Genomic DNA, 15,631 nt, shown 5'->3' with positions numbered 1-15,631 from the left:
GAAGTGTCCCCTTCCCTCTTTTTGGTAGTCTGTCATCTCTCTCCTTATCTTACTGTAGAAGGAACGTTTGTAGAATCCATTACAGTTCGGGGAGAAGAAATAAGCGTGAGAAAATTAAAGGTAACTCAATGAATGATGACAAGAAAATAAAAACTTTTTAAGATGACAGGAGAAGGTATTAACGCCCACTTAGAGCATTCATGGCTATGAATTAGGTACAGAAGACTTTGTGGTTCTCGTCATTTTCCCTAATATGATGAGACTTTGGGGGAAATTCTGGTTGTGTGCTCTTGCATTAGGGAGTTTTATGTGGAGTAGTGTCTGAGTCCGTTCAGGCTGCTGTAACAAAATACCATAGACTGGGTAGCTTATAAACAACACAAATGTATTGCCCACAGTTCTAGAGGCTGGAAGCCCTAGATCAGAGTGCCAGCAAGAGGGTGAGGGCCCTCTTCAGGACACAAAGTGCCTACACCTTGCTGTGTCCTCACGTGGCAAAGGGGCTGGGGAGCCCCATGAGGCCTCTTTTTTAAGGGCACTAATTCCACTCATGAGGATCCACCCTCATGACCTAATCACCTCGCAGAGACTCGACCTCTAAAAACCACAGCCTTGAGCACTAGGGTCTCGATATATGAATTCAGGGGGATACACACATTCAGACCATAGCCAGCAGTACGCAGTTGTCATCCCTGAGTCTGTGTAACATTAAGTTCCTCATTAAGGATTCTGCACAACCCAGAAAATAGGGCAATGCCTGTTTTCATAAAGGGCAGTGAAAGTGTATTTCCTTTCAAGGATGGAACCATCTATTTTTACATCAGAATCTAAGCTTCGGCCCCCTTGATTTACTGTCTGGTGGCCAGAGTCTGCATTTCTGGAATGTTAACCTGCAACTCAACCATTCACTCATTCAGCACCTATTTATGGAGTGCCAACTGTATACCGAGCACAGTGCTAAACCAAGCTGTCAACCTGCTGGAGGGTTAGGTCCACTAACCTTTAGTGAGGAAGGAGAGAAACCACGGGAGACTTGACTAAAATTGGAATCCATGTGCCACCATAGCTTTCAAGAATGGCCTTCTTAGAGACAAGAGCTGAGCGTGAAGACCAGAGGTTACTTGGACTTATCAATACTTGCAGTTTACCGGCCACATTCTTCAGAAGGAAGTCTTTGCTTAAGTCCTGAATGTTGACTAAACTGAAATGTGTTCACGTTGCCTTGTTTATTCCTCATGCTGCTTTGTTCTTTTGGCCCAGAAACAGAAAAGATAGTCCTCGAGGCAGGAAATGGGTTGCCCTCTTGGAAATTCAACGACCAGCTTTTTCCCTGTGACGTGTGTGGGAAAGTATTTGGCCGACAGCAGACATTGTCCCGACATCTGTCTCTGCACACAGGTGAGTCAGGGTCTCCCTGCCGGGCCTTCCCTCCCTGGACCACCAGCTTCTCCATGAGCAGGAAGCTGTGTCTCTAAGAGAATTAAATCAGGAAGTGGTAGAAATGTTTTTATCCGGACCTTTTCAAGCCATTTTACCTGGCATGTTCAAATAAGGCTCTGGAAAGGGTTTTTTATTTGTATTGAAAGGGTCCATTGAGTTCAAGGATGATTGATGAGAAAAGATACACATGTTTAGGTGTGTTCAGGTAAAATTTCTGAACTCTAAGGAGTTTATTGCTGTCACCTTGAGGGTGCAGGGCATGGGGCTGCACCCCATCTTATTGGCTTCATCTCATTGCGGTAGGTGGAAGCAGAGGGGAAAAGAGCACCTTGATGGAGAAACGGTCTCTGTCTTTATTTACATATAATAATGGAGAAATGTGGTTGATTCTGAGTGCTGGGAAGCGGAAACCCGAATAAATAGTAACTTAATCAATGCAGCAATAATAAGCAAGGACAATAAGAAGTGAGGTAAAATCAATAGCAAACAAAAAGCAAGATGGAAAATAAAAAATGAACTATTTCAATTTTTACACCGTAGATCAGCCTTGTTAAAAATTCAAATGTGTCTTATTTACAGGAAACACAAAACAAAGTGGTAAAGAAAATAAAAGTTTTGTATCTCACACAAAATTTAAAAAAGCAAGACAGTATTAGTATGGCAAGATTAATTTCTCTTTTTATATATATATATTTTTTTAATCTTAACTATTAAACCACTAAAGACAAAATTTAGTCATATACTTAACCACAAAGAAAACTTTCACATGTTAAAAAAAGTAGAGGGGGCTTCCCTGGTGGCGCAGTGGTTGACAGTCCGCCTGCCGATGCAGGGGACACAGGTTTGTGCCCCGGTCCGGGAAGATCCCACATGCCGCGGAGCGTCTGGGCCCGTGAGCCATGGCCGCTGAGCCTGCGCGTCCGGAGCCTGTGCTCCGCAACGGAAGAGGCCACAACAGTGAGAGGCCCGCATACCGCAAAAAATAATAATAATAATAAATAAATAAAAAGTAGGGACTTCCCTGGTGGCGCAGTGGTTGAGAGTCCGCCTGTTGATGCAGGGGACATGGGTTCGTGCCCCGGTCCGGGAAGATCCCACATGCCGCGGAGCAGCTGGGCCCGTGAGCCATGGCCGCTGAGCCTGCGCGTCCGGAGCCTGTGCTCCGCAACGGGAGAGGTCACAACAGTGAGAGGGCCGCGTACCGCAAAAAAATAAATAAATAAATAAATAAAAAGTAGAGGTTCTATAAGCCACATTCTCTGAGCATACTTAAATGAAATTTAAAATAACCAAGGATCCATAAAATGTCCTAATTGTATCAAAGGAAAGGATCACAAATTCCAGACATCTAAGAGGAATGAAAGGGGAACATTCATCCTTAACCTGGAATGAATAGCTACAGCTCTGGTCCACGGGACGTTTATAGACTTAAACATTTTAATTGGAAGGGAAGAAAAACAAAAATAAAGGAACTTAGCACTCATATTAAAGAATTAGTAGAAGAACAAAATCTAGGAAGAAGACCATAAAATAGATAAATCACTTTAAGTCTGATTAAGAAAGGAAAAAGAGGGCTTCCCTGGTGATGGAGTGGTTGAGAGTCCGCCTGCCGATGCAGGGGACACAGGTTCGTGCCCCGGCCCGGGAAGATCCCACATGCCGTGGAGCGGCTGGGCCTATGAGCCATGGCCGCTGAGCCTGTGCATCCAGAGCCTGTGCTCCGCAACAGGAGAGGCCACAACAGTGAGAGGCCCACGTACAGCAAAAAAAAAAAAAGGGAAATGAAAAGGAGGCTGAAATATTCAAAATTAGCAATGAAAAAGGAAGCCTAATTCTTTTTATACAATGTTTAAAGATTACTTTCCATTTACAGTTATTACCAAATATTGGCTCTATTCCCTGTGCTGTACAGTACATCCCTGAGCCCATCTTACACCCAGCAGCTTGCACCTCCCCCTCCCTCTCCCCCTCCCCGTATTGCCCCTCCCCGCTCACACTGGTAACCACTAGTTTGTTCTCTATATCTGTGAGCCTGCTTCTTTTCTGATATATTCACTAGTTTGCTGTATTTTTTAGAGTCCACATATAAGTGATATCATACAGTATTTGTCTTTCTCTGTCTGACTTATTTCACTAAGCATAATGCCCTCCAAGTCCACCCATGTGGCTGCAAATGGCAAGATTTCATTCTTTTTTATGGCTGGGTAGTATTCCATTGTATATATGTATCACATCTTCATTATCCATTCACCTGTTGATGGACATTTAGGTTGGGAAGGCTTATTCTTAATACAGATGCTGTTAAAGAATTATTGGAGAATAAGGGCAACTCTATGGCAAAAAAAACAAAAACTGAAAACTTTAGAAGACATAGATAATTTAAGCAAAATTTCCAAAATTGACCCAAGCTGGGTAGGGGGGAGGTGGTGGTACTTAAGTAAATCAGTTACCAAAGGGGAATTTGGAAAGATGATGGAGATACTATTAATAAAAGCATCAGGTCCAGAAACTTTCCCAGCTGGGTTCTTTTTTTTTTTTTTTTTAATGTCAGTTCATTGGTTTGTTTTTTTATTTATTTATTTTTAGCTGTGTTGGATCTTCGTTTCTGTGCGAGGGCTTTCTCCAGTTGCGGCAAGCGGGGGCCACTCTTCATCGCGGTGTGCGGGCCTCTCACTATCACGGCCTCTCTTGTTGCGGAGCCCAGGCTCCAGACACGCAGGCTCAGTAGTTGTGGCTCACGGGCCTAGTTGCTCCACGGCATGTGGGATCTTCCCAGACCAGGGCACGAATCCATGTCCCCTGCATCGGCAGGCAGATTCTCAACCACCGCACCACCAGGGAAGCCCCCAACTGGGTTCTTTTTAACTTGTTGAGACTAGGAAATTCTGATATTATTAAACTTTTCCAAATGATAGGAAAAGAAAGCTCAACAATTCACTTTATGAAGAAATCATAACCTTAACACCAAAACTTAACAACCTCACTTATTAATACAAATGCACAAATTCTAAAGAAAAGACTCTCTTCTATCTGTACCGTAGGGCTCCTCCCCAACCCCGCAAAGCCCAGGCCACCAGCACCTCGGATGCTGGGGACCACCTATAACAATAATGATGCCTTACATTTTGTTGCAGACAAATTTTTTTCCACACTCTTTCCCGTGAAGTAGATAAGACAGGTGTTTTCTTTAAGGTGAGCCCACTATTACAAATTCAGAACTAAGGATAGAAAAGGAAGTTGTTCTTTCCTTCCTCTGCTACCATCTGTTACCTTGATCTGTACCTAAAAGCAAAGCCTGCTCCTTTAATTTCCTTAATTAATCAAATGAATTCAGAATGCCACTCTGGAAACAGCCCTGAAACATCGTCAGTTTTATGAAAGGGTTTCTATTAAGAAATCAACTAAAGTTTTTTTATTTTATTTCTGTAGCATGAAAATTTCCAATTAAGTTATGTCATCTGGAGTCCCTTTAATGTCATTAGTGTTTATTTCTTGGCTAACTCAGGCCTGGAGCTTAGGAAAAATGAGGGGCTTCTCTTACACACCAGTCCTGGGAAGGCTGATCACATCCCCTTCCTCAGCTCAGCACCCACCCTGGACTGACACATGTCAGGGCTTGGACACACACACACACACACACACACACACACACACACACACACAAATTATTCTTGTAGCCTGCATGGAGCTCACGTTATCAGGAAGAGGGGCCTATAGGTACCCAGGAAAAAGCAGGTGGTCCAGTTGCCCCGGAACTTTCTTTCATCTTTGAAAGTCTGAAAGCAGAAGCGACCTGCCACGTGAAGACTTTTTAGATATTTAAAATTCCAAAGTGTTCCCTTTGTCCCCATTGGAAATGAGATTTGAACCCTCCTTTCCTGATACCCTTAAGTGGTCTTTGGCAAGGTGTTGGGATTTCATTTCTGAGAGTGGTTTGGGTTTTTTCCTGTCCCTTCTCCCCCAGAGGAAAGAAAATACAAATGCCACTTGTGCCCGTATGCTGCTAAGTGCCGCGCAAACCTGAACCAGCACCTGACCGTCCATTCGGTGAAGCTGGTGAGTACGGACACCGAGGACATCGTCAGCGCCGTCACCTCGGAAGGCAGTGATGGGAAGAAGCACCCTTATTATTACAGGTGAGCCGCCAGTGGAACCTGCTGGTCCAGGCTGCCGAGAATTTCTTGAACACTCCCTGCCCATCTGCGAGGGCACACGTGACAAAGTGTCTTTTCTCAGTCACAGGGCTGAGCTTCCTTTCAATATTGGCTTTGCTTGGATTGAACCCTGTGTTGCACTGACTCCTTCCTGGCTTGGGTGGCCCTGGGAGAGTTAATTAAAAGGGCGGAGGTCTTAGAGGTGGCTTTGTGGAGCGGAGTCCAGAGAGTGGCAGGGCTCAGGGGTGATGAGCTGTGAGGTCTGGGCAGCTGGGAAGCTCCCACCTTTGTCACTGAGCACCTCGCTGCTTCCTGAGAATTATCCTAAGGAGAAATGAATCTGAGAACCCTGAGGGAATAGCCCTGGACGTATTGCATACTTTCCCCTGGCTGTGCTATCCTTTAGTACCTGGAATGGTATGTTTCTCTTCCATATTCAGCCGTGAATCAATATTTGGTTTGTTTGCTATAAAATCCCGAGTTTTCAGGCTTGCTCTCGAATCCTGCCCGAGTGTATCAGCGCACCAGCTCCGCTGATATCTTGGCAAGGCTGCCCCGCATCTCTTGGCCCGAAGGAGTCAGTTAGGTTAATGTACAGCATCTGGAATCTGTAATTTTTAATTAACCTTATGATTATTTAGCATAGTTATAGCACGAATGGGATTGTTACATCATGCTGGCACTCAGCCTGTCTGGTACAGTGACCACAGTGTCCCAGAAAGTGGAGGAATTTTCTAACGCAAAGCCTTTTGGTGGGAGGAAGACACGTGCCAAGGTCCAGATTTCGGAGCGTAGCGCGTGCAACCGGGCAGCCTCCGTTTAGAAGCTCACTCTTCTCTCGCCCCGTACAGCTGTCATGTGTGCGGATTTGAGACGGAGCTCAACGTCCAGTTTGTCAGCCACATGTCACTCCACGTGGACAAGGAACAGTGGATGTTTTCCATCTGCTGTACGGCCTGCGACTTCGTCACCATGGAGGAGACGGAGATCAAGGCGCACATCGGCACCAAGCACACAGGTGACCCTCCCTGTCTGCCCTTCTCACCCGTCTCTCCTCCATCCCCCGCCGCCCCACCTGGCATGGGCGTCCTCATCGCCACGCGACGCTGACACTTCCTTCCCGAAGGAGGGACTTTCTCAGGGTAGCAGAGCCACATCCCTCTGTATCCACAAGGCCACTGCCTGGCCCGGCTTATGCCTCGCCCATCTGACAGGTTCACCGGCTCAGGTGCGGTGGAGAGGCGAGGGCTGTTTGCTTGTTCCTCATCCTGATATCATCATTGTAGGTAACAGTCATGGAGCTTTTATGACGCCCCAGGCTTGCACCTTTGTGCCCCAGATCTCATTGAAGTCTTAGAACAACCCTCTGGGGTCAGTACCATCGTGGGCATACCATATAGGTGAGAGACGGAGGCTTAACTGAGGTCAGGTATTCTCTCCAAGGTCTACAACTAGGAAGTGACTCCAGATACTCAGACCAGAACACTTTCATGCTAGAGCCGCTCTCTGTGACCCTGCTGTTCTGACAGCCCCAGGCAACCCTGGGCAGAGGGCTGCCCCTTTCTGTTTTGTGGGGCCAGAGCCCTGTGCACCTAGTTCTGCAGGCTCTGCCCCTCTTCCCTGAAACTGCAGCCCTGACCCCCTCCAGAATGATGCATGGCGGCTCTGTTCAGGGGCAAAGAAAGCCAGCTTCTCCTGAAACAACTCAGTGGCTCTCTAGCCTGCAGCCAAGACTTTGCCAGCACTTTTCCTTTCCTATAAAGCTCCGGCCATACTGGTTAACTTCATCCATTTCATGATGTCAACATTTGGATTTCACCACGCAATCGTCCTCTCCCAAGTAATGGTTACAAATGACACCAGCGTGGAGTCATTAAGTGACAGTGAAGAAGAGCTCCCCCTGCGTTTTGCTTACAAGTCATGAGCTCACGTTGCTGACTGCCAGCCCTGGGCGGTGGATCAGCCCCTTGCATCCTCGGCCCTTGAAGGATTCGGGAAGGGGAAATTCCCTGGCAGTTGTGCTGACAATGTGCACGGCCGAGAAGCATCTCTCTGTGCTTTACTGGCCGCTTTGGCTCCGTGGTACCAGCAGCAATAAACGCTTGCTTTTGTCAGTAAGTGGAGCAGCTATGACTCGGAGGTCTGCAGAGAACCGTTATGCTGAGTGAGGAGGTGCCGTTTTTACAGTCACTTGTCTCACCATAACCATGTTAGCACTGTGGGCAGCGGGTGAGCTGGGAAACCCACGTGGAGACAAATGAAATTCAGCATTTCTGGAGTAGCCAGTGGAGGGAAAGGCCAGCCTCTCTTCTATTTCCACTGGCTTTCAGATTTCTTTTTTTTCTCTTGTCTGTTACACTTCCTTTCTTCTAACTCTCTCCACCCCAAAGTATGCCTAAACCCAGTTGAGAACTTTTCTCCTCCCTCCCCTATCCACAGCTCTCTCCACCCCACCTCAAGGAAACTATAGAAACCATATGGCTGGAAAGATGTTGGACTTAGAACCACTTAATTGTCATCACTGGAAACTTCACATTCACAAGCAACCGACGCAAAGTCACTGACCTCCTAATTGCCACAGGGAACACGGTGAAGATCTTGTTCCCTCTGATATGGTGGGACCCCTGCTCTAGCTGGGAAGGACATTCTTGCTTGTTAGCACAGAGAGCCCAGAGTGAAATGCGTTGAAGAAGTTTCTTTTGTAACACAGTAGAAGCCTTTAGTGCTGCTGCTATTAAGGAATAAGGTTCTATCCTATTTTATAATCCAGGGATGCTAGCAAGGTTTTTGTAAGGGCCAGATAGTAACTGTCTTAGGCTTTTCAGGCCATACAGATTTTGTCACTGCAATTCAACTCTGCCATTGGATGGAAAGTAGCGGTAGGTGATATGCAAATGGGTGGGCGTGGTAACCTATGTGGTATGCAAATGAGTGGGCGTGGCAGTGTTCCACTAAAACTTGCTTTACAAAAACTCAAGGCTAGATTTGGCCCAAGGGTTATCGTTTGCTAACCCCCAGTTATAAGCTTATGGCCCCACAGTTTGGGTTTCTTGTATTTAGCTGCTGCTTTGAGGTTAGAATTTAACCCAAAGTATGTCAGCCTACATCTGTAATCAGTAAGCTGTGTAATTGCAAAGTTATGCTATAAAGCAGTATGTATGCAATATAATATAGATAACAATATATATTCCTGAGAATAAGGAGCTTATGTAAGGCACTGCTGTGTCTCCAGCACCTGGAGCAGTGGCTGCACAGTGTAGGTGGGGAGTAAGCCTTCATCCAGTGAATGAATATAAGTGTGCAAGCACATCTACACACACATGTGCACGCCAAGTAAGAAAACTACTGAAACGTGGCCCTTGCCTGACCTTAGAGTCCACTAACTCACGTATATACGGGCATACCTCACTTTACTACACTTTGCCTTATTTAGCTTTGCAGGTTTGGGGTGTTTTTTTTTTAACAAATTGAAGGTTTGTGGTAACTCTGCGTCGAGCAAGTCTAATGGTGCCATTTTTCCAACAGCATTTGCTCACTTCATGTCTCTGTGTCCCATTTTGGCAATTCTTGCAATATTTCCACCTTTTTCATTATCGTTATATTTGTTATGGTGATCTCTGATCAGTGATCTTTGATGTTACTCTTGCAAAGAGATCAAGACTTGCTGAAGGCTCAAACGATGGTTAGTATTTTTTTAGCAATAAAGTCTTTTTAAATTAAGGTGATGTACATTGTTTTTTTAGACATAGTTCTGTTGCACACTTAATATACTACAGTATACTGTAAACATAACTTTTATACGCACTGGGACACTAAAAAAATTATGTGACTTGTATTATTGCAATATTTGCTCTGTTGGTGTGGTCTGGAACCGGACCATCAGTGTCTCCGAGGTTTGCCTGTACTCTATGTGGAAGACGTTACTTGGGATGGAGGAGAGCACACGTTGAATTCTAGATCCTGGCTCTAGACCCCATGTTACTGTAAATAGCTCTGGGAATGTAAGAACTCATTTAACTTCTCTGGGCCTCCATCTGTTCCCTGAGTTTTTTTAATGAGTAGGAGATGCCAGACAGGCCTGAGATTCTCTAATTCTGTGAGCCTTGTTCCCTCATTTGACTTACCTGTCGTAGGAATGGGCATCTTTTATTTCAGTACCCTAGGAGATCTGAAGTGCTTTCTTGTTACCTAGTAAAGTTGTGATCTACGGGATGAGCTTTAATGAACAGCAGATCTTTACTCAGTCTCTCTGAGAATCCACATCCTTCTTCATACTTCCTTACTGGCTACTCTTACCCGAGGCACCCTGTGAATGAAGTGCTGAGCGGGTATCTGAGGAACTGTCCTCTGTTTAGTGTTTCTTCAGTGACTCTCCCTTACCCTCTTCCTCCACGGCTCCTTGTCCCTGCAGAGAACATCGGCAAGATAAAATATTCCCTCTGGTGCTTCCTAAATGCAAATTTTGCTGCAGTCTTTAAATGTTGCAATAATGGCATTGAGGAATTTGAATAGCTATTTGGAAAATACAACCATCTGTATGTCACGCCACATTGACACCAAAATAAATGCCACATGACTTACCCAATCCCTGTTTACAAATCACCCCTAGAAAGGCTTGAAGAAAATAGAATATTTTTCAAACTTCCAGAGTGAGAAGGATTTGTACAAGCTTAAGTGACAGAAGAAATCACGAAGGGGAAGAATCAAGAGATCTGACACAGGAAAATTTCTCCTGTTTGCAAAAGCAAAGCAAAAGAGAAGGAAAAGGAAAAGAAAAACCCACAGTCTGAAAAAAAATGTGTTTGTAAAAATGACAAAATGTTAATCTATTTACAACATGGAAAATTCATATAAACTGGTAAGAAACACTTTAGGTCTCCAATTAAAGGATTCACAAAGGACATGAACAGTCAAGTCACAATAAAACAAAGAAAAGCTAATGACTTAACATCAGGAAAAATGTTCAACCTCGCTAGCCGTCAAACTAAAACTCAAAAGTGGCTTATCTTTCACCTGTTAAGTTAGGAGCACGTCTTATAATGTTACCCACTGTTACCAGAAGCTGCTGATCCGCCTGTGGCCATGGCCTTGCAAAGTGGTAGAACTTTTGAAAACTAATTAGTATATACCAAAAGCCTTGAAAATGTAATGCGCTGTGACCCAGTAATCCTGCTTCTGGGAATTTATCTGTAGGGGAAAAAAAGAAAAAAACCAGCCAGTGGAATATTAATTTTAACTTCAAATGCAATTTTAAGGAAATAAGTAGAGTAGGATAAGTTTACCCCATGGATATAATAATATCATTTAAAAGTATTAATTCATAATTATTTTCATAAATTTTTTGAGCACCAGCTGTCTGCCAGGTATATAAAACAGCATGGGAAAATACAAAGTGTTAGTTATCATTATTATTATATTTTATAAATATTATATGTTATATTTTATAATATAATAATATATTCTTCAATAATGCTCACCATGAGCCAGGCATCGTCCTTAGTGCTTTGCATGTAAAAACCCATTTGAGCCTCACCACAAACATATGAGGCAGGTGCTGCTATTGTCCCCATTTTTTAGATGAGGTGATGGAGGCACAAAATACATACCTTGTCCCAGGTCATACAGCTACTGAGTTGAACAGATGGCTTTCAAACTCAGGTATTCTGGATCTTAAGTCCTTATTCTTTATTTTTTAATTTACTTTTTTATCGGAGTATAGTTGATTTACAATGTTGTGTTAGTTTCAGGTGTACAGCAAAGTGAATCAGTTATACATATACATATATCCACTCTTTTTTAGATTCTATTCCCATATAGGTCATTACAGAGTATTGAGTAGGGTTCCCTGTGCTATACAGCAGGTTTTTATTAGTTATCTATTTTATATATAGTAGTGTGTATATGTCAATCCCAAACTCCCAATTTATCCCTCCCCCGACTTATCCCCTGGTAACCATAGGTTTGTTTTCTACATCTGTGACTCTACTTCTGTTTTGTAGATAAGTTCATCTGTACCCTTTTTCGTAGATTCCACATATAAGTGATATCATGTGATATTTGTCTTAAATACTTATTCTTAACCACTATGCAGTTAACAACAACAGTTTTAAAATAAAAATGCTTACTTTTCAAAAATAAAAAAAGAACACCAAAAATGTAATGTTGTTTGTATTGAGGCAGCAAGAGGGTGGGTACTTTTTTCTGGTCTCAATCTCTCAATTTGTGTCATTTTAAATTACGAAATATTTAGGGTTTTAACGTTCTCTTCAATTGGCTGTCCCAGCGTTTGAGGTTGCATTACCTGTGCACAGGTGTCCTTCACCAAAAATCTTTGCGATGCTGAAAATCAGTGATGGCTTGGATTGCAGTAAGCCTTGGATTGGGTTGACAAGGGCACCCTGGCTCACTCCCTACAGATACAGCGAGGGGAGATGTGAACTGAGGGGAGAGGAAGCTGTGTAGATGAGGGATTATAAAGAGCATGGGCTGGGCTGTTTCCCCATGCTGTAGCCCAGAGGGTTTGCCGCGGCACCTCTATATTTATACATTTATTAATTTAGGGAGCTCTCCCCAGTGCCGTAAGCCTGAGGGTACTTGAAGCTATTCTTAAAGATGGTAATTAAAATTATCTGTTTTAATTCTAAGAACTCATTTAAAATAATCACTCATAATATTCTGTTAATAAGACTAGTCTTAGAGGATGGATTTGGTGAAGCAATGTCAGGGACTTAGGGCCCCCACTGAAAATATTCTATTTGTCTCCAAACTGTGACTGAACTGGTTCAATATTTAGATAAGAGACTGGCAATCATGGTGCTGGCTTTCCTTTTACCAACGGAGGAATGTATCCTAAAGGCGTGTTCCATCCCTTCTCGTGGGTCAGTAAGTGAGATCACCTACTGTCTGTCCAGGAACCAAGTTCACTTCTGCTAAGGAACAAGATCTTAAAGATCGTCAAATTGGGACTTCCCTGGCATTCCAGTGGTTGGGACTCCGAGCTTCAATGCAGGGGGCGCGGGTTCAATCCCTGGTTGGGGAGCTAGGATCCTGCATGCCATGCCGTGGGGCATGCCCAAAAAGGAAAATAAAAAGGAAAATTAAAATTGTCAACTGAAGTAAGGGTTGGATGCTCTGGGCATAAGTGCAGCTCTGACAGGAACTGGACTTGAAAACATTGTAAGCCGGTAAATATTTTCCCGTCCTCTTTTTACAAACTTTTTTTAATTAGACAAGTAATTTATGGTCACTCCAGAAAATGTTGAAAACCCAAATAAAAGAAAACAGGCATAAGGCTGATCATTTCATATGCCAGATGTAGCCACCATTACAGCTTTGTTTACTTCTGGATTTTTTATGCCTAGATATAAAATATGATTTCTATTTTTAATCTCCTAATAAAGGAACTTTGTTTCTAGAGTTTACAATCACTAGATTACTTAACTGGTTGATCTGAAGGGAATGGAAGCACAGTCTCCCTACATTTTCAACCCTAGCCTAAAACTATGGGCTTAATTGGATTAAATTGGCTTGGGGAGAATCGATGTCTTAACAATACTGTGTCTCTTGAACATTTACAATGGATAGCTCTCCAGTTATTTGGGGTTTATAATGTCCATTTTTATTTATTACAGTTTACCTTCAAGTGATATTGTACCTCTTCATATGTAGTATAAGAACATCACAACAACTTCTTCTCTCCCAGCCTTTACGTTATTGTTGTCATACATTTACCTATTATAAACCTTATAATACTTTATTATTTTTTAAACAAAATTACTTTTATTATATTTTAAAGAGATTTTAAATAGAAAGAAAAATTCATCTATCTACCCATGCAGTTATCATTTCCAGTGTTCTTCATTCTTTCTGTGTAGATCCATTTTTTTATATTTGGTGTCACTTTCCTTCTGCCTGAAGAATTCTTTTTTAACATTTCTTGTAATTTGGGTCTGCTGGTGATGAATTCTTTTGACTTTCTTTTGCCTTCATTTTTGAAATATATCGTCACTGCGTATAAAGTTTCAGGTTGACAGTTGTTTCTCTCAGTACTTTATAAAGACGTCACTCCACTACTTCTCACTTGCGTTGCTCCCAGTGAGAAATCTTCTGTCATGCTTATTTTTGTTCCTCTGCACGTAAAGTAGCTTTCCTCCTCTGGCTGCTTTTAGGATATTTTTTTTTTTAATCACTCATTTTGAGCATTTTGATTATGATGTCCCTTGGTATAGATTTCTTTATGTTTGGGGTTCATTGTGTCTCTTGGATCTGTGGGTTTGTGGTTTTCCTCAAATTGGGGAAAATTTTGGCCTTTTCATATATTTTTTCTGCCCTCCCTACCCCATTAGGGACTTTAGTTGAACTTATGTCAAGCTACCTGCAGGCGTCCCATAGCTCACTGATGCCCTTTGCATTTTTGTGATTCTTTTTCCTCTGTGTTTCATTTCAGATCATTTCTATTGCTATATCTTCAGGTTCACTAATCTTTTCTTCTGCCATGTCTAAATTGCTGGTAATCCCATCCAGTGCATTTTTCATCTCAGACATGGTAATTTTCATCTCTAGAAATTTGGATTGGATCTTTTTGTATCTTTCATGTCTCTACTTAACTTTCCAAACATGTGGAGTACAGTTCCAATAACTGCTCTTATGTCTTTGTCTGCAAATTCCAACAGCTTTGTCAGTTCTGGGTCAGTTTTGATTGGCTGATTATTCTTTTCGTTTTGGGTTGTGTTTTCTCATTTCTTGGCATGCTGATAATCTTCGTTTGGATGTCAGACATTGTGATTGTTACCTTGTCAGGTGCTGTACATTTTATATCCCTATAAATAGTCTTGACCTTTGTCTTAGGATTCAGTTAATTACTTGGCAACTTTGATCTTTTTGGGGTCTTGCTTTTATGATTTGTTAGGTAGGTCTGGAGCAGTGCTCCATGGAGGGCTAATCATTACCCACGATTCAAAGATCTTCCTCAGTTTTCTACTCAATGCCTTGGGAATTATAAGTTTTTCTAATTTGGCCAGTGGAAACAGACACTGTTCTCTAAGACTTTCAGATGGCTTTTTTCCCTCTAGCTTTGGGTAGTTTCCTCACACACATGCTCTGACCCCTACTCTGCTGAATGTCCTTGAGGGACCCTCTGCAGGTCTCCGGGTTCCTCTCCTGTGCTGCTCTTTCCTCTCTGGTGTTCTGTCCTGCAAAGTCCAATCTCCTCAGACCCTCAGCTCTATCTCCTCAACTCAGTGAGTCTGCCAGGCCCTTCCCCAACCCTGTACTGCAGTCTGGAAAGTAAAATCTCTCAAGACAGGAAGCAGGTTAAACCTAGAGCCTGCCTGTTTTCTTTCCTCTCTCTCAGGGGTCACTCCTCTTTATTGCCTCATGTCCAATGTTGTGAAAACTATTGTTTGATAAATTTTGTCTGTTTTTTGTCAGTTGATAAATAGCAATGGTAAATCCCGTCTCTGACACTCCATCTTGCATGGTAGCAGAAGTCTCCTGGCACTAGATTTCAATGGCCTCTTGACTTGTTTACTCCTGGTTTTGAGGGAGAGTCCAGTGCCCTGATGAAGAGTACGGACGTTAGTGAAATCTCTGCTCCACCACTTCCTAACCACGTGACCAAGGCCATGTTAACCTGGCTGTGCCTCCCTTCCTTAGTCTGTAAAATGGGGGTGATAATAGTCATGCCTCATTGGATTTTTGAGAGGAGAAAACGAGATAGCGCATTTAAAGCATGATAACCCATTTAACGCATCTAAAGTTTCTAGAACTTGGTAACACATTCATCTTAGTTATTGTTGTCATTTTATTTTAATTCTTATAAGACGCCAATAAACACTTGCCAACTGAATATCTACTCTTGGCCCGAGAACCACAAGTGTCATCACCATAGGTGACTGGGACCTGGGATCCAGCACTGGGAGAGCTGGAAACCTCAGCTTGTGCTCCCTGAATGATGATGTAGACATAAGGCCCCAAATCCCCCACCCATAATTGCTATTATTCTAGGGTTTTCATCTCCTAAATAACAGACCTGGGTT

At 42.9% G+C, this 15,631-nt stretch overlaps 1 protein-coding gene across 1 annotated transcript in view; it reads left to right on the top strand.

Moving 5' to 3' along the window:
* ZNF827 (zinc finger protein 827) overlaps positions 1 to 15,631 on the top strand; it is a 180,886-nt gene that overhangs the window by 157,147 nt on the left and 8,108 nt on the right. Inside the window, exons 9-11 of the mRNA XM_060147712.1 lie at positions 1,261 to 1,398; positions 5,405 to 5,576; positions 6,446 to 6,612. Coding sequence (XP_060003695.1) covers positions 1,261 to 1,398; positions 5,405 to 5,576; positions 6,446 to 6,612 — 477 coding nt within the window. The remainder of the gene's footprint in view (positions 1 to 1,260; positions 1,399 to 5,404; positions 5,577 to 6,445; positions 6,613 to 15,631) is intronic.

Source organism: Lagenorhynchus albirostris, chromosome 4 (assembly GCF_949774975.1).
Source record: "Lagenorhynchus albirostris chromosome 4, mLagAlb1.1, whole genome shotgun sequence".
Classification (NCBI taxonomy): Eukaryota; Metazoa; Chordata; class Mammalia; order Artiodactyla; family Delphinidae; genus Lagenorhynchus; species Lagenorhynchus albirostris.
This window is presented reverse-complemented; position numbering and strand designations above follow the sequence as displayed.